This window comes from Marmota marmota, unplaced genomic scaffold (genome assembly GCF_001458135.2).
Source record: "Marmota marmota marmota unplaced genomic scaffold, marMar, whole genome shotgun sequence".
NCBI classification, from domain to species: Eukaryota; Metazoa; Chordata; class Mammalia; order Rodentia; family Sciuridae; genus Marmota; species Marmota marmota.
The window spans coordinates 728,660-751,902 of NW_026000164.1; the positions used below are offsets into that span (position 1 = coordinate 728,660).

The 23,243-nt window shown below is 47.8% G+C and overlaps 1 protein-coding gene across 4 annotated transcripts in view; it reads right to left on the reverse strand.

The window, feature by feature from the left end:
• Window positions 1–23,243, reverse strand: part of Dpp6 (dipeptidyl peptidase like 6) — an 847,324-nt gene that overhangs the window by 726,188 nt on the left and 97,893 nt on the right. Inside the window, exon 1 of one of the 4 annotated variants that reach the window (XM_048786657.1) lies at window positions 18,834–19,085. The exons of the other annotated variants lie outside the window; for them this stretch is intronic. Within the exon in view, the coding sequence (XP_048642614.1) occupies window positions 18,834–18,884 (51 nt within the window). The 5' untranslated portion in view covers window positions 18,885–19,085. Of the gene's footprint in view, window positions 1–18,833; window positions 19,086–23,243 lie in introns of those variants that run through there. 4 annotated transcript variants of the gene reach the window in all.

Below are 23,243 nucleotides of genomic sequence, written 5' to 3' on the forward strand. Positions count from 1 at the left end.
CAATGGATACATCAGAACTCGCAATTAAATGAGTAGTTGCATAATTAGTTATATGCTACTTGTGTCACTAGAGTATTAGCCCCAAGAAGGGTAGGGCTGTCTATTGCTGAGATATCTCAGGACCCACACCAGAACCCTTGATAAACAGTACACGTACGCCTATAACTCACTCAGTCTTTCGAGAAATTATCAGAGTGAGATTCAAGTGCTCACTGTTACCACCACCCCCCTCTGCCATCTCTCAAACTCGTTAATGGATCATCAGCCCTGGAGGAACCCTGCTTCTACCTCTCCTGGGCCCAGCATACCACATTGAGGCTGCTGAGCACAAGCAAACTGACCCAAGTGTAAGAAACTGAAAGACCATGGAGGAGAAGCCAAAGATAACCTCATTTTAGCTCTTCAGTGAGCAAAACACCTGCACCAGCAGCCGAGACCCTAGACACCCTCCACCTGTCAGACAGGATGACTGAAAATTTCAAAAAACAGCGAGAAGCCCCACTACCCAGAGTCCTCCCCCTGCATGGTGAGGGCTGGCGTGGCTGCTGATCTCCATGAGAGAGAAAGAGCAGAATACCGAATGCGGCAGTAGCTTAATCCATCCAGCACCTGACTTCAACACCCAGCCAAGGCAGCAGTGGAGGAAAGGTAGATGGCGAAGTAAACTCAAAGCCCTGGCAGGAGAGTGGGACCCAAGGTGTGGGGTGGGCTTCCAAAGTATGATTTCATCTCCTAATAACATACAGCTTGCTTTCTTGAAGAGTGTCACCCTAGTCGGGGACATTCAACACTTGATCCCTTCTCTTAACATGACTGGGTTCTATACTTATGGGTTGGAGACTGGCCTTCTCCCTGCTACCAAGGTGACCTTGGGCCACCTGCTGATTGAACTTGTTAGAGTTCCATGTGAAAACTGAAGACAATACCCCTTGCATGCAGGGCTGTCATGGGTGCAGGGACTTAGGGAGGTACAGCAGGGAACATGCACACCTCCCTGCTTGCCAGACGTCAGACAGCGCTGAAGAAACAGCCATGCTGGGAGAGAGGCGCCTGCTCCCTTTGCCTGCCCTCCCTGTCCTGCGCGACACCTCACACTCCAGCCCAGGACAGGAAAGCCTGGGCCCTGGGCCCCAAGGACTCCCCTGAGCTCTCCTTGCTCTCGCACCTGTGGGAGGGGAACAGCCCTTTCGGCACAGCTGCAAGCTGCCTTCTGAGCCTTGGGTTAGGCTGCACCCTGCGGACCCCTCAGACCTCAGCAACCACAAGCCTGGGTATCTATGGGGTCACTGGCCACTATAAAGGTCACTCATATGAATACAGTGGCTTATATGAATGAGTTCAAATTTAAATAAGAGGCTTAATTTTTCTCATTGAAAATAAGGGAGAAGTGTTGTAGCTCAGTGTAGAGCACTGGCTTAGCATGTGGGGGCACTGGGTACATAAAATAAATAAAATAAAGGTATTGTGTCCATCTACAACTAAAAAGAAGAAGAAGAAAAAGGAGGAGGAAGAGGAAGAAAAATAGTAAGGGAAAAGATGTCTCTCTCCTCCCGTGTCTTAGAGAATCTATCTGACAGCGCTGGAAACTGTAGTTTCTCATCTCTTTGGAATGGGTCACTGAAGCGTGGGTAGGTCGGTCAGTGCTGGTCCATGACCTAGGAGTGTCTTTCCCCAGGATGTGGGAGCCACGTTTTGGAAAGGCAGAGGTCAAGGAGAGACCTCTGGGACCAGCTTCTGGGGGCTGCCATCCTCCTCAGAGGCCCTGCTCAGGGGTGCTTCCGCCAGGCAGACGGGAGCTTGTTTTTCTCTGGAAAAATTCAGTGATCAGCTAACACAGCTGCCACCCAACTACCAGGTAGACCTAGGATGGACTGTGCGTGACCCACGATGCCGCCAGTCCTCCTCCTGAAGAACTAGTTGGCGTTGTCTGGAAAACACCTATTTAATGGGCTGCCTCTGCCTGGCTGAGAAGGGCAAGAGCTTCCTCTCTCCTTGCAGTCTTCCGGCTGCAGTCTGGGGTGCACGCCCTCGCCCAGTGCCTGTTCAAATAATGACTGTGTTCTTTCTCTCCTTTCTCTTCACGGACAGGATTTCTAGTGTGGGAATGGATTCTGCTTTTAATTATATTCCCCCAACAGGCCTCTACCAAAAAGACTCCATAAGTGTTTTAGTCAGCTTTTTTTGGCCTCAGACTATAAGTACTGTAGGGACAGACGAGGCCAGGCACCGAAAACAGCAGGAAACAGTTTTATTGGGCTGCAGCCAGGTTCAGAGGGCACAGCTTTTGCTGTGATCAATCAATCCCCTGAACCCCGAGTTCAGGGAGTTTCAGAGTTTTATACCCAGCCTGTAAGGGGAGGGGCTCAGAAGTTCACAGTCTGCAGAAGTTCACATAAAAGCAGCTTTTTCTCTCACTGTTCAGGGCAAGTTAACCCCTCAAGGACAACACCTGAGAAGGGGAGAGCTTCTTCTCCCCTTTCTTTCCTCCCCCTGCCAGCTGTTACCATGGGCCCATTTGTGACTTATCTTAAAATGTAGACATCTCTGTGAAGCCCATCTCAAGGCCAGAGGCCTTGTTTGCACATTTCTTCAAAGTACTATACTGGATACGTTTGTGAAAAACTAGTAAGGGGGTGCCCAGTACCTGGAGTGCTGGAATCTTCTTGGCCAGTGGCCAAGTAAACAGGGCAACATGAAAATAGGAAGTTGGACTCCTTCACAGAGACTCTTTTGCTGACAGTCCCAAAATCAGCCATGGTGAAGAGGGCTTTTCTGTGGAGAAAGGGGGTGCCCAATTCATAAGTAAGACCTGACCAGAACGATTGAAAGTTTTATTTAGGAGCTCACGGTTTCGGCGGTCTCAGTCTATACACAGCAGGCTCCATTCCTCAGGGTTTGATATGAGGGAGGAGGACATCATGGTGGAAGAGTGTGGCAGAGGGAAGTGGTTCACATGATGATCAGAAAGCAGAGACAAAGGTCTCTACTTGCCACATACAAATATATACCTGAAAGCCATGTCCCCAAATTCCCACCTCCTCCAGCCATACCCCAACACTTCAGTCACCACTCATTTAACCACTATCAGGGGATGAATTCACTGACTGGGGTAGGACTCTCACAACCCAGTCATTTCTTCTCTGAACCTTCTTGCATTGTCTCATGTGAGCTCTAGGGGGACACCTCACATCCAAACCATAAAATTCTGCCCCTGGCCCCCAAAAGCTCACAATGCAAAGTATATTTCATCCATTTCCAAGAGTCCCCATAGTCTCAACAGTTCCAAGATTGCTCAAATTTCCAAGTCCAAAGTCTTCTCTGAGACTCAAGGCAATCTTGCATTGTGAGCTCCTGTAAAGTTAAAAGCAATTTACAAATACCTAATATATAAAGTACAGAATAAACATTTCCATTCACAAAAATAGGGGCATAGAAAAAAGGGATGGGACCAAAACAAGACAGGAATCCAGCTGGGCAAACCAGTCCTGAGGTGCGGTCAGCCTCTGGAGCACATGGCATCATGTCCTCTCCGGAGGGCTTATGTAGCTTCACTCCTGTGGCCTAGCAGATTGGGCCCAGGTGGCCTTTCTGCTGGCTTGTTGTCTCTGGTCGATTCCTGCCGCTTTCCTAGGACGATGTCCCACACTGCTGGCATTTCTTAATCTTGGGGGTCTCCACTGTAGCTTTGGCTTCCTCCTCACATCTCCATGCACTGCCCTCTCAGGGTCTGCCCACAGGGACTCTGACCCTGGGGCACTTTGCCTGGCCTCCAATGCCTTCCTTTGAAATCTTGGTGGAAGTCTCCATGACCCTCTAACCCCAGGATCCTGCAATCCCACAGAACCAGCACCATGTGGTTGATGCCAAGGTCTGCCACCGTCTCAAGCAGTAGTCAAACCTCCAAAAACCCTGGCTGCAGCAGCCTCTGACTCCCAGGGTGGCTGAGTATGTTGAAAAACCTTCCTAGGCCCCCATGTGCAACAAGGGTGCCCCATTGGTCTCAGAAGAATTTTTACTTTTACTTGCCTGAGTCTGAAATGGGGGTGGTTGCCAGCTCCCGAGATGGCCTTATTGTCTCTGGGCAAAGTCTTCAAGATTTCTCTAGTGGCAATAATGCCTTTAACAACTGCAACTTCCTTAGAGCCAGTTTTACTCCTGCCTTTCAAGTCCAAGTTTTCAAATCTTTTTGCTCTGCTTTCTGCTTCTGAATATCACAGTAAATTTGGCTAAAAGCCACCAGCAATACCCATGACACTTCCTGAATGTTATACTACCTAGACATTTCTTCCACCAGATTAAGAAGTCCATCGCTTTGAAAATCAGCCTCACAGAAAGTCTCAGGATACAGGCAAAATGCAGACAAGTTTTCAGCCAGAACACAATATGAATAGCCTCTACTCCAAATTCCAACAGAGTCATCCTCTTAACTCTCTTGAGCCCTTTCGTCATTGTCCATGGTCCTACTGGCATTCTGGTCTTCTGAGCTCCCACCAGAATCAGTCAGTAAGCTTTGCTCACAAAAACTTAAAGCATCTGCAGCAGCCACTGCTAAGCATCGCAAAATTCCTCCCATCTATTGCAGAAAGCTCAAAAAGCTTCTGAACCACATGGTCAGGTTAGCCACAGCAACGACTCTAATTCTTGGTACCAATTTCTGTTTCAGTCAGCTTTTTCACTGCTATGACTAAAAGATCTGACCAGAACAATTTCTGGAGGAAAGGTTTATTTGGAGGGTCACAGTTTCAGAGGTCTCAATCCATACATAGCCAGCTCCTTCCATAAGGCTCAGGGCGACGCAGGGCATCATGGCGGAAGAGTGTGGTAGAGGGAAACAGCTCACATGATGATCAGGAAGCAGAGAGAGAGGTCTCCACTTGCCAGATACAAATATACGCCCCAAAGCCACACCCCCAATTCCCATATCCTCCAACCACACCCCACCACTTCAGTTACCACCCATTAATCCTATCAGGGGATTATTTCACTGATTGGGTTAAGACTCTTACAACCCAGTCACTTCTCCTCTGAACCTGCTTGCACTGTCTCACATGTGAGCTTATGGGGGACACCTCACGTCCAAACCCTAGCAAGGAGGACATTCCAGAAGGCACCTTTGGGGCTGAGAGCAGCATCCCCACATGTCTGCCTTGGACTTCAGACGAAAGCCCCTGTGAGCAGCAAAGGCAGAAGAAGGCTTAAAGATAGGAAGGAGCAAAGAGAACACAGTCACCTTCATCCTCTTCCTGAAGGTCGTCAACCAAGGAAGACTGAACTCACAGCACCAAGGAAGAGCCTGAAAGTCAAGCACACCTAGGGCTCCAAGGCACTCTGTCCCAGGGGCCACGCATTTCCTTAAAAATCATGTTCTTCCCCTTTAAAACTGTCTACAGCTCCCATTTTCCTCTCAACCATCTGGACCTTCTTCAAGTTCCCTATTTTGCGCGGCTCCCGTGCACCTGCACATTAACAAATTTGCATGTTTAACTCCTGTTAATCTATTGCCAGTTTGTTTCAGCAGATTCCACTCAAATGCCAACCCTTCCTGGAAACTTGAACTCCCCCAAACATGCACATGGCCTTGTTTGCTACAACGAAACCCTAATCTAAGTTACACAAGTCCCCTTGTTGTGCTTAATATTAAGGAATTCAAGGAAGAAGGGAGGAAAAAAGTACAGATTGATGCTGTCAAGATAGCTTCTAGAAAACAGGCAGTACAAAAGACTCTAGGGAACCCTAAATTAATCTCAAAGAGAAAAAAGTTATCTGCAAAGGATATTTATTCTTAAAATATATATTTTGTTTATTCTTAAAACCTGGCTGCAGGAAGAACTTCCTGAGTCATTATGGAAACATTAGGACTTCTCTTCTGATACTGGATTTACAGACACGCTCCTACTATTACAGTTTGAATCTTAAACGTCCCCCAAGGCCACGTGTTGAAGGGTTCACCTGTAGCCTTTGGCACCTTTATGAGGCAGCCTGGAAAGGAGTCAGGTCACTGGGGCCGTGCCCTTAGAGGGGACTCAGCCCCTTCCTGTTTGCTTTCAGGCTGCCATGAGCTGAGAAGCTTCCTGTTCCACAGGTTCCACCATGATACACTACACCACCAACTGCCCAAAGAAGCAGCCAAATGACCATAGACTGAAACCATGAGCTAAAATGAACCTTTCCTCCTTCACCTCATTTATGTCAGGTATTTTGTCACAGCAACAGAAAGCTGACACACATACTAAACAACCATGCCATTCCTGCAGCTGCTCAGTGGTCCTGCTGGAGGCAAGGCAGCTTCCCTCTTCAGGACCATCGGCTGACCCATCCTAACACCTTGCTCCTCACTGTCTTCTACTGTGCTTTATGAAGGACAGCTTCCCCTTCTGACCAAACTGCAGAGGCCAGCTCAGTCAGTGCTGTGCCCACCCTGGCAGTGGCCTGGGAGGAAGGTCTCACCCCTGACTGGAAGAGTCTCTGGGTGCATCACATTGACCTTCCACTCTTCCTCATCTCTTATATCCACCATTTCCAAAGAGCCAATCGCCATGGAAAATCCCATTCCCATATATTTGCAGGGTGGTCCTGAAACATTTCTAAGCACTTTGAATGTTCTGGATCTCACCAAAGCTTTAGGAATGCATTAACTGTCATTAGCATTGTTAATGTAATAGGGAATTTTAAAATTTGCATAAGAGTATCTTAACATTATCTCCTTTCTATGTATTGAAGAAGAAGAAGAAGAAAAGCTTTTGTGGTTGGCTTTAGAATTGGGAGTTTTATCTGCAGTAATTAACATTTCCTAGATGTCTAAAAATTGAACCTGTTTAAATAATCATAGCCAAAAATAAACTTTATAGAGAAAATACCCAGTTCTTCCTTAACAACAAGACTCTGAAAGGAAAGACATCTCTTTGACCCTAGTTCTACTATGTAAGCACTTTATAGTGAACTGAATGTAAAATGGAATAGTTATACTGAGAACATAAAATTTGGGGGGTCATGGCTCACAGGCCTTCCTGCCACCAAAAATCAGCTAAGTAAGATGAGGCTGAAAAGCCAAGCAAAGTCACGGCACCCTCAGGGTTAAAAATAACAGGTGATTCCTCTCAGTTTGAAGCAAGGAAAGAGACACCACACACAGACACACAACCCTGCTTTCCAAGCATCTCTCTGTCCTTTACAAATGTGCACATCAAGGACTGTGGCACCAGATCTTTGGGAAAGGGAGACCAACCGTCTCCCAGTTTCCTGAAGAAGATGGCCTAACATGTCACCAGACTCCGAACTGCAGAACTCAGCTAGCAGAATGAGCAACATGCTATTTAGAAGCATGGAACTTCAATCTGCCCTTGTGACCTCTCAGGGATGGGATGGCCATCGCATGCCCGTGTAGTGCTGAGCAACACAACCTTGCCTTCTCTTCTCATGGGGAGGTTTACTGGGTGGAAGGACTCCCTTATTGATGACAGATCCTCATCAACAGCTTTGACACATAACAGAAAGGGCTAAAGAGGTCCTCCAGGGGACAGCTGCTCTGAGCATCACCTGAAACCAGCCTGTCCACGTACTGCTGGCCACTGGATGGTTCTCTAAGGGTCAAATAGGAAAATCAAGAGTATGTTATTTATAACAGTTTAGAGCAATTTGAAGACTAATTTTACATTTCTGTATCTAACAATACAAAACATGTGTTTGTACTTTGTACACCTTTTTTTTAAAATTATTTCTTTCCGATAATATTCTATGATCTATGATAGAGGGAAAATGTGAAAAACAAGAACAAAAACCAACCCTATCACCACAGTTTGATAACTGATTAGCTTAGAACAAAATTTTAGCCCATTTCAGAATAACCTCCCAGCTTCTGAGTTTCTGCAGTAGCTCCAGATGGAGCCCAAGAACGTGCGTCTTTGATGTTCCCAGGTGTATCACGTGCTTTCCATTACTATAACAAAATACTAGAAATTATCAACCTAAAAAGAGGAAAGGTTCATTGTGGATCACAGTTCTGGAGGTTGGTTGCTTTCAGGCCTGTGAGGTGGCACATCATGGTGGGAGTGCAAGGTGGCCTTACCTCACAACAGCCAGGAAACAGAGAGGAAGAGGATGAGACCCTGGTCCACAAGGCCATACCAACAACTCAACTTCTCACAGGTCCACCACCTCCCAGGGTGCTCCAGGCAGAGGACAGTGCCTTCACCACATGGCCTTTGGTGGACACTCCCCCAAACCTCAGTGTCAGGTGATGCTGACACTTCTGATCCAAGCACCGCATGCTGATGAGACTGACCTCCAGTGACAGCAGAGAAGTCACGCCTCCACTTACCATCAGAACCAGACTGGGATCCACATCAAGTTGACCCAGATTGGATAATGATGGTCTTCAACCACCGTAAGAAGGTGTTTTAATCAGTTTTTGTTGTTGTTGTTGTTTGTTTGTTTTTGTTTTGTTTTTGCTGCTGTGATTACAAGACCGAACCAGAACAATTTTAGAGAAGGAAAAGTTTATTTGGGGCTCACAGTTTCAGAGGTCTCCATCCATCGACAGCCAGCTCCATTCCTCAGGGCTCAAGGTGAGGCTCAATATCATGGCAGAAGAGTGCGGCCGCGGGAAGCAGCTCACATGACCATCAGGAAGCAGAGAGAGACTCCACTCACCAGACACAGAATGTCTACTCCAAAGCCCCCGATGCCCCCTCCAGCCACACCCACCACTTCAGTCACCACTCCGTTAATCCCTATCAGGGGATTAATTCACTGATAGATGAAGCCCCGTACAACCCAATCATTTCTCCTCTGAACCTTCTTGCACTGTCTCACACGTGAGCTTTTTGGGGACCCTTGGCATCCAGACCATAATAGGAGGGAAGCAAAATCCATCTTCTTGAGCGTGAATAAGCACATGAACACACACAGGCATGTTCCTGTCCACTCAAGTTCACACTTGACACACACATGCAAACGAGGCCCTTGGTTCTGCTGGTTTCAGCACCTTCACCTTTAATAAAGCCTCGGGCACTCGGAACGCGGACACATTTCTCCAGAGCTAAGCAGCAGCAAGAGACCGGATCATGCTGAAGTGTTCTGCAAAAAATGACTTGCAAGGCACTAGGAGAACTTCAATGATATTCAAAATCCAAGACTAAGATAGATCCGTTTCTCAAGGAAACCTACATATAAAAATCACTTAGGTCACCACATGGCCAGGTTGATCAGGGACAAACATGTCACACAAGAAAACGAAACAAACAAACAAGGAAACACGAGTAAGAGAGAAGACCCACCTATCTCTTTGCCAGCCACCTCCTGGGCTCTTTTGTGCCAAGTCACTGTTTCTCTTAGTCTGGGATCATGGTTGGATGGTAGATCTGAGGTGATCAAATTGTCCCCAACTGTGGCATGCAATTTCCCATTATGAAAATGGATGTGGGTGGTCCACGATGCTGGGCGGCAGTGTAAGTTTAGTCTAGGGTACATCGATGTTCCAGGGAGGAACAGGGGAGGGAAGAGCACGAGGGAGGGAGCGAAGGAGGGAAAAGCGGCATTTCTTTCCATTTGTCCTTGATTTCGTACACAGCTGTGATTCTAAACATTAATAAATGTCCAGAGCCTGCATTCTGCCATCTCCCTTCTTATATAATAGCAAATCATCAGCAATAATTCATAAAACCAACTACTCAGAATGCAGGAAACTACTTTATTAGAGCGACAGATCTGAACGGATTGACAAACTTCACGTTTCCACACCCGTCGGTCCAGCAGGCTCACTGTGACCCTGCTTCAGCACGTGCCTGGCAGGGCTGGGCATGACCCCTGCTCTCAGAGAGGTAAGCAGGTTTCTCGTCACTTCTGCTTTCTCTCACCCTGTCCTCCCGCCAACACAGCTTACTTTGGAAGGCCACTGAGCCCGCGTGGAGAGAGCAGCTGTCCACCCTCCTCCTTCAGCCCGAAGACTCCAGTGGCAGCTTGCCGCCTGTCCCAGCCTCCGTGACGTGTCCTCCAGGTTCCTGCCTTGGTATTGTCCCCTCTGGGTGCTCCATGGCCCCTGCCTTTGGAGACCCCCCCCCACTGCTGTCCTCTGAGTCCACTCACAGCTCCACACAGCAACTTCTAAATGGCCACTGCCTGTGGGCACACAGCCATGCCTTTAGACATGGAGGCACACTGAACATCATGGCCTCGGCCACCCTGACACTTGCAATCTCCCTCCACAGGAGTGGGGGACTTATGTCCACCTATGAGTGGCACAGGACATTCATTCAGTAAATATGAACACATTTCAAGATCTTTACACATTGTGAATGCAACAGAGGTACACAGTTCTCCAAACTTGTGCGCATAGACAGAAAACCAGATCATAGGAAGCAGCCTGTGCAGGCGCCACCCACGCTGCAGAAGCCCCTGGGTGTGCCTCCCAGCCACAGTCCCCACACCCCACCCTCCCTCCACCATGGCCCGCCTACTGTAAAATAGACGGTCATAATTCCCCTAATTTTTCTGAAAATGTTATCACTTCTGTTAAGGGCACTATGTGTCAATATCCATTAGCACAATATTTTGGTTTTGACTAATTTTTTAACTTTATGTAACTAATCACATTAGACATTCTTCCAGGTCTGATGTCCTTTACTCAATGTCACAGTTGAGGAAGTCTCACGGTTTTGAGTGTGAAGTGGAATGACCTCACTATTGCCTGGTACTGTACTTGTACCCACTGTCCAAATACACCAAGGTATCTGTGCATTGCACTGCCAATGGAGATTGGGTTGGTTCCAGTTTGACACTGCACAACAAGCCTTCTTGCACATGTCTCTAGGGGGCACACAGCTAAACATTTCTTTTGGGAAATACCCAGGAGTAAAATGGCTGAGTCATAAGCTATGTAGATAGACAACTTCAGCAGTTAGGATGAAAAGGTTTTCAAAGTTTAGTGCCTTCCACCCATGTCCAGGGTTTCCATTTCTCCACATTGGTGAAAAATTTAGTGCTAGAAAACATATTAAAGTCTTAGCATTCATTGGGTGTTTTCTCACTGTGATTTTAAGTTGTGTTTTTCTGGTTATGCTAATGCATTTCTGTAAAATTCCCCTGACCCAGAGAAATACTGCTCTACAAATCCGGGGTGGAGAATCTGCTGCTGCTGCAGTGGGCATGGTTTACTCCAGCCCAGGGCTCTCAGGAAATGCAGGTGTTTTCCACCATGTGGAGGTAGGGGCTCCCAGGAGAACTTCCTCCTATGGTTGAAGTGGCTCACGAGTGCAGGGGGTTCTCGTTTCCTGATACTGCCATTAACTGATCAAGTTCCTTTTTCTTCCCTGCAGAAGATCCTAACAAATGGAACATTCAGCCACGGTGAAGTTTCCAGGGCCCAGATGTATTGCAGAAGAGGCTAGAGATGCCATGAAGACAGAGCAGAAGAGGCATTGCTCTAGAAGCTTCCACATCCCCATCTCTCAGACTCTAGTCCTTCTAGGAGTGACTGGAGAGTGGAGAACTTCCGACTGAGATGCTGTGGACTGCAAGGACCTGGCCGGACATGGCGTGCACCTGGGTTCCTCCCTGTGGTCATGTAATCGCTCCAAGTCTCGTCCTTTCAACACAAAACCCAAACACTGTCTGTCCTGCCAACACAATGCGCTGCCCTAAGAAAACGACACCGTGTACAGAAAACTATATTGTGAGCTATAAAAGGCTCTATGCCGCTGTGAGCTATTAAATAATGTTGAAATGAAAGGGTGGCACCTTGTGAATGCAGTCACAGTTTACTGAGTCACAGGAAGAAGAACAGCAAAAGAAAAAAATTCCTGTTGTAAAATGTTTACTCAAGACTTGATTTGGTCTGGTGAACAGAAATATCTGGGGGAAAAAAATTAGTATTTAACTATAAAACTTTGTCTCTTACAGATAATTATAGCTAGTATATTTAAAACGTGTTTCTTTTGCCTTAGCAGAGAGAAGCCAGCCTATGATCAAATAATTCTGATCTTTCGGCTTGAAGATCATCAATACTTATTTCCCCAAAATACGGAAGACAAAGGTACAGCAAATGGAGCTGGTTGATCTGAGGCGGGACCAATCCTACATGTTCCATTTGTAGATCAACTGAGGTTGTTAGTTTGCTTTGCTCAAGTTTACTGTTGGGTGCCTATTTGCAGAAGTTTGACTACATGTTGGTCATATATAACCAAAATCATAAAATGAGAATTAGTTGAAGTAAAATTAAATGCTGCATTCAGAGGGTCACTACTATAGCAGGAGGGGGAAATGACAGAAAGGAAGACCTTACAAATCAGTGAGGACAGGGTGATCCGCCAGGCTTCTTCCAGGCGCCCCTATGGCCAGCCCCTATGGCCAGCCTGGCCAGCCAGCAATTCCCTTCCATCTGCACAGATGAGCAGCAGTGAGCTCGACACCAGGCCCTCGCTCCTGCCTTATCAGAGCACCGTGATTTTTATTTAACAGTCAAGAAAGTCAAGCAGTCAAGGCCGCTGTGCCCATGACTGCTCTTCTCTGCAGATCCGCAGCTGTGACCAGGAAGGGGGTAGCCGCTCCTATGACACCTGTGTGTGCATCCTGCATGTGTGCCGTGTACTGACTGCACTCTCGCACACGCTGTTCACACCTCTGCCCTGGTCTTCTGCCGCTGTGGTGGGAGCACTCCAGATCTTGCAACTTAGAGGCTCATAAATTTATGCCACCTATTTCATTTTACTGGGAGATGGTGACATGTGGGAGACAGACTGATGATGAGCTGGGAGACGCCATGTAGGTCAGTGCAGAACAGACCACAATGCCAGCAGATTATTTGTTGTGGCAGGGAAGGTGACTTCCACAGCATGCTGTAGGAGTAAGACTGAGAGACGGCAATAAGACTACCTGGACAGGGAGGGGACATCGAACAGGACTCCAGGAACAATCTATTCAAATGCCCACATTTCCCAGGGGAGAAAAACAGGCCCCAGAGCTGCCCAGAGGCTGCTCCCATCCTGGCCAATCCCAGAACCTCTCTGCTGGCCCGCGTTCTCCAGCTAGGCGGTCACCTCCTTGCTCCCACTGTGTTTCTTGTGAAATAAATGTTCAGGTGAATCACAGACAAACAATGTCATCCTTCAAAGAAAACAATCACTCTTTTCAGGGCATGAAAAAGAGAGAAAGAGGCACAGCTTTGCTTCTTCAAACAGTCTTGCTTTTCCCCCTCCATGGGTTACAATGGAGCCCCGAAAACCTAAAGGAAAAACTCAAGCTAGAAGAAAGGATTTCGAAAGTTTCCACCATAAAAACTGCTGAATGTTTGAGACAGACACAGTCACCTGGCGTAGATATTACATAATGCGTCCACCCATCTGTCTTCGTTAAGGAACGGATTTCACTGAGAGTTCAAGAGCAGCGAGATGCTCCTGTGACCCCATCAACGCGTGCTCTATGTTTTTAGGTGTCCACTTAAGATCCATGTTTAGAAGACCTGCACCTTGGCTCTGTGTGTTCCTGAGGTGGCCGCTTCCCTCCCCACTCCCCTCAGTGCCTGTCCTCCCAGTCTCTCCTTGGATCTTGCTTCCTCCACAACGGCTGAGACCAGGCCCCTCTGCGCACTTTCTAAAGGCCTCCTGCAGTCTCTCCATTACTCCCCGAGTCTTTGATGGCAGCGTTTGAAAGTTCACGTCTCATCCTGTGGTTCTGGACCTCGGCGCACCACAGAACCACCATTAAACCTGTTACTGCCCAGCGGCAGCCCAGGGCAGCTAACTGGCATCTCCAGAGTGTGGGGTTGGGGACAGTAGGGAGGCCAGGCAGAGGAGAGTGTGGACAGCACAAGGCAGGGCAGCAGACCTCCATCCCCAACCACTGGTCAACACTATGACCGTGGACGCCCCTGCATTTCTCAAAACCACCCAGTCATTGCTAAGAGCCACTGACTCAGTGGAAACCTTTCTCCCACCCTGCCAGCAAGCCACATACAACCAAAGGGGACTTCTGGTTTGTTCTATCTACTCCTGTGTTCTTAGCACACAACACCTTCGAAGTCTGGGGGCATGCTCTTGAGTTCTAACACATGGTCTTGTTAGATATAATTGGCTCCCAAAGCAGTTCACACAATTCTCCTATATTGTTGCATTTACTTTAAACTAATAAATGGAAAAGAAAAACATTGGCCTGGAGTAAATGTATTTACCTCCCCAAATAAAAACTGCATGAAGGCAACAGTTACCTAATAGTAAACTGGGCATATGGTTCAATGTTATTACAAAAGTGGGGGAAAAAAACTGTACGCATGGAATTCTCTCTCCTGTTACCTGATTCAGACATGAAGGTGTTCTTGAAATGAAAGACAGTAATGTACAACTGAAGCCTTGGGCCTTTCTCACAAAGGCCAGGCCCAGGCCACACAGTCCTGGGAAAGACCCTCCATCCATTTGTTTAACAGATTCATCCACTTGAGGGCTTACCAGGCAAAACTGTTGTCATTAATCAATGCTAATAATTTAAAATGCACCACATCTCTTGGTAATAACACAGAGGGTTCAAAGAGCAAATGATGCCCAGGTTTAAACCAAAGCAATCAGTAACCAGGATGGGTTATAGAAAGAGGAGAACAAACACCCAGACCCAGAGGACGCAGGCCCTAAAGACCTGCTTGGGGCTCTGCAGAAAACTAGGACAGCCCTCTCCACCCAAGTTTTATTTATTTAAGACATTGTACAAAACATCCTGAGCTGACTGTCTGTTTATCATTTGGGGATTTTTTCCTGCTATTTGATTTTTTACAGACTGCTGACATGCTAAGGTCTTCCCACACCTAGAAAGTTGTGGGAAATGGACTAAGGCTTAGACCTTTTCTCTGCACAAACAGGGTTAATCTATATTTCCCAAAGGAGACTAGTTACAGGGTTGGTGATTCCAGGAAGGGATGCTGAACAACCAGGAAAGAGAAAATGCATGCTGAGCATCCATCACTGGGACACATGGTGAGAACTCTCAGAACCCGAGGCCTTGAAGTCATTTCTGCAACCCATTATTAGAAGGCACATTCTCTTCAAAATCCACGTTGCGATGACCACGGTTAGAACCAGCTCCAGACCACCAGTGTGTAAGAAGCAGCAAGAATGGTGTCCCAAGTACCCCAGATAGGGGAAATACTGCAGTACCAAAGGCTACCCCCTAAAAATCATCTCATGAGCATAGGCTGATGATCCAAGGAAGGGCTCCCCAACAGGAGGCCGTGTCCCCATGAGCCCACTAACTTTCCTAAAAGAGCCTCTGCTGACCTGCGTCATTACAGGGAGAGCTTCATGGCGGATGTCAGACTGTGTTCAAATGGTTGAAAAGAAAACTCTTACTGTGGACAGTGCAGATCCAGGTGTTTATCCGACATAGGATGGGGAAGATTATAATTCTGAAAAGTTTCCAGGTTCATGGTATCACAGAAACATCCAATCAATGACCAAAGGCCTAAGTCAATTCCAGTAAGAGGAAAAAGTTGCTTTTCCTATACAGGGAATTCCCAGACTGCAACCTTCATTTAAATCCAACACCCATCAATTACAGGATTCTCAAGGTAAATGGCTTGCAGACCTCTGATCCTTCTAAGTACCTCTGATACCACTCTGGTCAGAAAGACATGTCTAACCCTCACCAATCCCCCAGGAGAGGGAGAGTCACCACTGATCATAGTGCAGTCCCCAAAAACTTTCATTTTTAACCAACCTTTACTCACCAATTCAGTTTCTGGAAGAAGTTCATATGCACAGAGCAGGGGAATTTAGCAGGAAGTGATATCCTTGGGATAACAAAATTTTCCACTGATCTCAGGAATGACTGCAATAGGCTACGCCTCTATTCAATACACAGGATCTTAACATACTGACAGCCCCCACCCCATGAATTTTCAAACATATTTCATGAAAATACAGTTACTTTTCAAAATCATTTTTTGTTCCAAGAGATTAGAAAATCCTGTTTCTTTTTCAGTATAGTAAATGGCAGATTGAATGATTAGTCTGTGAATTCTCACAATATTTATGAAATAGACTCATCCTGAGAATTAAAACAGCAGTTGTGAACTATCCACTGGTAGTATTTCTTTTACTCATTGATTAACACCAAACAAGAGCACGGAGTGTACAAATAATTTGTCTTCTCTTAATCATCCAATTGTAATCAGGAAAAAGTTTCCAAAAGCAATGTCTGGAGAATAAAAGACGGAGTAAGATTTTATAATGAATTTCAACCAAGCAACATGGCACAGCCAGTGCCAGCCAGGAGGTTGCTGCCCCAGCCTAGCAGGGCTGGCATGAAGGGCAAGTCTGCAAGCCCAGGACCACCACACAGTGTGAACGCTTCAGAGGTGACACTGGGTGAACGTCCACAGCATCTCCCCAGTCACAAGGGTAGTACCAAGGCCACATCTGCCTCTCTGTCCCGACCCTCCTTCAACGTCAAGGCTCCTGTGAGTCCAGGTACCTCAAGAAGTGCCACACACTCTGAACCCAGCCTTGGCTCTGACAGCCGTGTGCGTGGACACAGTAAACAGCACAGCAGAAAACACTGTCAGTTTTTATAGCTGTTGAATGTGCAGCAACTCAACTGTCAAGAAACAGGAGTAAATAATCTAATCCACATTGTGAATGTTAAATATCACCCGAATTTCAATCAAGTTGGGAGTACACACAAGTGCCAGTCACCTAATTCAAGACAGGCTATGATTAACTTCCAAAGCAAATGATAAAAAATGAAGTCCCGAATTTATGATTTAAGCCTGGAACCATCACTAGATTGAAGCTACACACATTTAGTTGGAAAAGCAAGTTTCAAATAAGTTACAAATCAGACTGCAAAGTCATGATTATCAATCAAAGAATGGATAGGACATTTAAAAGTTGAGCCAGTTCACCTCTCCTTTTGCTCTTGGTCCAATGGATGGCTCTTAACACACTGGTTGCTGTAGAATTCTGCAGGAGCACTGTAACTTGCTCTAATTATACTTACTAGCCTCAGGCTTGGGAGAACACATGTGAGAATGGGCTAGCCTTCCTCAGCAAGTGGCTAGCAGTCCTCTAATTCTTCATTTTCTGAAGTAAAAGGCAGAAAGGGGAGGATGGGAAAGAACACTCTAAAAGTTTTCAAAGAAGATACAATTAAGATGATGCTACACTAGAACATTCCATGTAAGTTATGATTTATTTGGTGATAATCACTGACAGAGATATGTAATCACAATATCAATGTAACTAATCTGTACCCTTATCTTTACCCTCAGTCCTCAATGAACTTATATGAAAAAGAACTTATAGATGTGGGTGGACATTTAATTAGAAAATATTACTCAACACGTTTCTGCTCTATTTATATAGGAATCATGCCAAATAACACAATGACTAAAACGAGGGTGGAAAAATCAGGAAAACAGTTTGCTTTCACTAATGAGCAATTAGGCCAGCCAGCAGCAGAACCCGGGCTGAAGACAGCCCTTGACTGAGGGCCTGTGGCCATGGGGTGGCCTCTGAGCAGGTGTCACACCCTAGGGTCTTGAGTGGAGCAGGGCATACTTCATCAAAAGTCAAGTTCTGGACCAACCCACCCTGCTGCTCTGTGCCAGGCAACAGGTGCCTTGCTGCTTGTGGGTGTGGTTAAGCCAGTCTGTATTTGTTCAATTAAATCAACTCTCATTTCCTTCCTCTCTTTGCTTGAAGGAAGACCTCCAAATGGCCCACTATCTGGGTCTTCCAAACACGTCTCCCCACACTTCTGCTCTGGACACTGCCCATGCCCACTGCCCATGCCCACTTTTGTAAACAATTCTAGATCTTGCAGCTGAAACAATTCTTGCATTTCCTGCTGGACCTTCCAAAGGAACACAGCCATCCTATCTCCTTGTCCCAGCCTCACACAGAAAGTACCAGCTAGCAATACAACACCAGGGACCCTCATCTCTCACCAACTTGAAAGGTTAAAACATGGCCCAAATAAACACACGGCAGGCACATCAGAGCAAGATGGCAACCTTCTGGTCCCCACCAGGTGATTCCAGCACCCTACCCAGGTGTCCCATGCCCCACCCCCAACCCTCTCTACAGGAAATGAGGGAGCAGGTGTGCTTAGGTCAAGTGCACCAGCTGGGAGCAGGCAGGGGGTGTCTCACTTGCTGAGAAGGTGAGACTCCAGGTCCTCAAGTCAGCAAAGTTGTCCATGCTGAGAGGCCCCTGGGCCTGCAACCCTGGGCCTCCCCGGGACAAGGGGTGATCCCCTCGTGCTAGGTCATCGCTGGCAGTGATGTGCCATTATTACCCTCTCTGGCACCATCAACCTTTTGGGAGTCATCTTTCCTAAACCTGGGGAGTCGGGCCTGGCTGGGGAAGCAGCCCTGGGCGCAGTGGCAGCCTTCAGGCACAGTGACTGGCCTGACAGTACCAAAGCCTCAGCAAACCCCAACAGGTCTTGAGCTCTGGGGACTCAACCCCGAGGCCAGCGCAAGCATAAGAGCCGAGTGGCCCTGATCCTGGCTGAAATGACCTCCTCTCTCTGCGTTTCCCCCAGAATAGTCCCTGGGATCTGCTTGGAACTCTGACAGACACGAGGCCAGCAAGGGCTCCATCGCAGTCTGTGCTCAAAGACACAAAGCCACATGCCCAAAGGAGAGCGATCGCGAAGCCATCAAGTTGGTATTTGCAAATAAACGCGTGATCCTCGGCACCCACCCGGGGCGCCACAGGCAAGCGGTGGAAGCGCTGCTGCACGGGTACCAGGTGGACGTCATTCCGTGGAATTAGGGACCGACGAGGAGAGACACCCCTCCATGCCCCTCACTGCGGGTCCCCAGATCCCGCGCGCCCGCCGTCCACACTCACCATCACGTTCCCCTGCATTTTAGCCGTCTTGATCATCGCCTTTTCCTTCATTTTGCCCGGAATCTGAAACCGACTTCTGCCCAGGAAGAGTAACTTAATCCATTGTCCTGGCGAGGATTAAAGTAGAGGCTGGGCTGGCTGGCGACTGGGCGGAGATGCCTTTCTGAAGACGAGATTCTTCCAGGTCTTCCGTTTCCCCACCTTCACTCCGCTCCCCAGCGGATCCAATACCAATCAACTCTTTTCAGTAGCCGCCAACGAAGGGAGAAAATCAAAAAAGCCGGATGGTGGAAGTGCTGCTTTCAACAAAAAGCCGGAGCCCAGGCGGGGAAGGGGCTGGGAGCCCAGCGAGCAGACAGCGTGCGTGTCCGCCGCGCTCGCCGTCAACACAGAGCGAGCGACAGCGGCGCGGCACGCGCGCGGGGCTCACTCGGGGACACTGGGCGGCGCAGCCCCGGCTGGCGGGGCTTCTTGGTTGGCAGCGCTGGGCGCAGCGGTCGCTGCACTAGTCCCTAAGGGCGGGGGCCAGCCAGGCGGCGACGCCACGGCTGTGTGTGTGTGTGTGTGTGTGTACACGCGTGCACGCGCGCGCCGGGTGTTCTGCCTGAACCGAGCAGGACCAGGAAGCCTCCGGCTGCAGCAAGGTTAAGGAGCCCAAATTGTTTGGGTAGCGATGGGAGCCCCTCCCCAAACACCCCTCCTCGGTAGAGGCCCCCTCCGCGGCGCAGGCGCGCGGCTTTTACAAACAGGCACTAGGGCGATTGCCGCGGGTGGAGCCGCCTCCCGCTGCCCGGTGTTAACTATTGATCCGCTGCGACTACCTCTCGGCGGCGCCCGCGAGGGGAGGGAGAGCCTGGGAGGCCAGGCGCGGCGGTGCGCCGGTCCCAAGTCTAGCTTAGCGCAGGGGAAGACGTGGGAGGCTGGGATGGCGGATTATGAAAAATGTTTCAGGTTACTGGAGGACACACGTTGGGTCTCCACGGTTGCACTCTTCCGGCAGCAGCCCGCTCCCTAGCGCACAGCACCTTGCTGGGGGCCACAGCCACCCGCTCCCGGCCGCCTGGAACCGCCGCATCCCCGCCGCGCACCTGGTTTTCCAGGCTGCGCCTCCCTCGGGGCCTCCACCCTGCAGGCCCCTCAAGCCCCGCCGTTTTCTCGGCTCCCTCTCCCCTGCCAGCAAGATCTGATCCGGTCCGCTTCCCACAGCCCAGCCCAGCACCTAGGGCTCTGCGGGATGCTGTAACCACCCTCCGGGGCTCAGACTCCAGTGCCCATTTCTCTGTTATCTGCCGGAAGAGGCGGGTTGCCCAGTGGCCACGCCCTGGGTTCCCCTATCGCCACCCCTGGGCACTCGGACAAATCTTTCACAAACGCGATTTTGTTGCCTGGACCTCACTGACACGCGCTCTCGAGAGCGCGCAAGCGGATGGTGGCCAAATTCCCGTGCAGAATCGCCCAGGCCGCTCTAATCCAACAGGCAGGCTGGAACTCGCAGCCCGAGGGGAGGGGAGGGCGGGGGAGCACGCCCGCGTCTGGGAGGGAGGGGGAGTGGCGGGAGTGACAGTCTGGTAGAGATTTGAGAAGCCTTTCCTTTTTTTACATTCATAAAAATTCTTCTGTGTAAAAAGGAATCAGGCCAGTTTTAACTCACAGAAGCAGAAAATTTGAAGTAACTTCAACAGCAGTTACATGTCAATTAAGCCTGCATATATTATACATTACATATGTATTTTATATATACACAAATATATATAAGCACATAAGCAATACAGGTATAAACTAATGATTTGGGCTTGAGAAATAAGCAGACTTTAATAAAGAAGACTTTAATCCAAAGTCCCGTGGTTGAAAAGTAGCTTTTAAAGGAATGGGGATTATGTTTTGCCTACCTAGTAGGCATATGTTAGGTTCTAGAAGTGCTCTTCCCTGGTTAGGATTATCTTGGTTTCTGTTGGATGCTGTAGCAAAATCTCACAGTGGGTGGCTTATAAACAACAGAAACTTATTCCTCACAGTGGTGGAGGCTACAAGTCCAAGATGCAGGCACCAGCAGATTTCCTGTCTGGCTGGTTCACACTTACAGCTCTGGCTGTGTCCTCAAACCACTGGAGAAGAGGCCTCTTTTGGGGGTCTCTTATAAGGATATTGACCCCATACTTGAGGTTTCCTCCCTCATGACCTTACCACCCCTAAAGGCCCCACTTCCAAATACTGTCACCTGGGGTGTCAGGACTTCAGTTCATGAGTGGGGGGCATACAAAACATTCAGACCACAGGCTTCTCATCACCACTGTTCTCTAGAATGAACTCTGGAGCACCAATCATCTGTGCACAGTTGAATTTCAGTCTAACCCAGTACAGTCTGTTTAAGCAGCATTAAAATGACGGTTTTTCTGCTTTCTTTGAAGTAACATTAATTAATCTGGAGTCTTCCTCTTTCCCACCCAGAATTAGGAAAAAGACTCCAAAGAGCACACAGTTTTCAAGTATCTTCAAAGAAGGGGTCTTCTCCCATCCCACGGCCACCTGATGGCAAAAAGCCTCAGGAAAGATAGGACTAAGAAGCTCAAAGAGGAAAGAAATTCAAGTATGTTCCTTTTCATTCTTTGCAACTCATTGGCTTTAGCTATCACCAGGTGGAATGCTGGGGAGGCAAGAATGATGGAAAAGAGATCTCTGTGAGAAAGGAGGAGAATAGGAATTTAAGGGGGGAAGGCTTAAAACAGGTGAGTCTCCTTCTCTATACTGACTGTGGATAATAAATTATCCTATGAGAAAATTAGAGTAGGAACTACATGAAAATGGCATCTCTCTCTCCCTCTCACCCTGAGTAACTCTCCTGAGCTGTTGCCTCCATAAATAGGGACACTGTGCTAGTCCATTTTCCATTGCTCAACCTGAATTGCACAGAGAGAATAGCTTATAAAGCCCAAGGTTTGTTCAGCTTATGGTTCTAAAGGCTGGGAAGTCCAAGACTGAGTAGCTGGGTCTGACTGGGACCTCCAGAGGATGTCACATGGTGAGACACAGCAGCATGCTGACTTGGCCTCTTCCCCTTCTTACAGACCCACTGCCGCAGCAATGGGGGCCTCACCTCACGACCTGCTCTAATCCTGATTACCTCCTGAAGGCTCAACTGGCTCTACCTCTTAATATTTCATAAGGGGGAGTGCATTTCAATATTTGCTGGGGACATTCAGACTGTAGCAGACACAAGCAAATTATATTGTTCTGTTGTGTGCATGTGCAAATATGTAACAACTGTTATACAACTATATGTAATTCCCACTATTTTGTTAAATTATAATGCATCAATAGAAAAGTTAAGAAAAACCTTAGCAGACACAAATGTGGTTCTGACATTTACGGGCAGGTATCTACAAGAAGAGTATGTTTGTCCTATAATTTGCACGATGGTGTTTCTGGAGGTTGGGGCATGGGGACCTGCCCCAACCTCCATTTACTTGGCTTCTCGTTGACTCATGGGCATCCATCTCACCCTGGCAGGATCCCTCCAGACCTGCTGTAATGCAGCCACTGGTTTTGCCTAAGTTTGGCTCCATACTTGATTTATGAATTGCTGGCATCAGCTCTTCTTTGATTACATAGCTTTGACTTGAGACTTCCCGCAAAATGTTCAGTTTCACGTTTGCGATCAGGTAATACTTTCAACACAAGAACAGGTTCCTCACAGCCCTTATCTCTGTTCTCTTCTTGTTACTTAGTCCTTGAAGTTTATCTGCATGGATATCTACCTAGGTGAACACCAAGGTAAGGAAACTCAATGTGTGAAATTCCCAGTTTGTCAACATGAAAGTCCAGGTGGCATAGAAAAACAGAGCAGTTATTCTCATCACAGATTACTCTTTGACCCAGATTCATTCTTTGCTGGCATTCTTTAAAATCCCACTGCTCTGTAAACACCATTCACTCTATATAATTTAATTTACTCATCAAATTTCAGGAAGAGATCTACTGGAAAAAATGAGATTGGTCAGCATTTATTTTACCAAATGCACAAGGTAGGATGAAAATGGTTTGGAGGCAGCACATAACAAATCATTTTTACCTTCTCTCAATCCACTCAGAAATTAGACAAATAGAATCTGTTGTGGCACAAATGATAGGTGATGGGTTGGTTTACTGAATACAGTCTCAGCCTCTGAGGATTTCACAGTGTCTGATGGGAGACATCAAAATTAACAATGGTAACAATAATAGTCTAAACGTGACAGAGGAATACAGAGGACAGTGCTGGTGGGGTGTTTGGGCGAGAGTCGTGACAGACAATGCATCAGTGGGACCATTAGCAATGCGGTCATTAGGGACGTGGAGCCAGAGCAGGGCAGTGCCTGCAGAGCTTCTCGGGTTGCTCACAACACTCACACAGGGACACCAGGTGAGTGATGT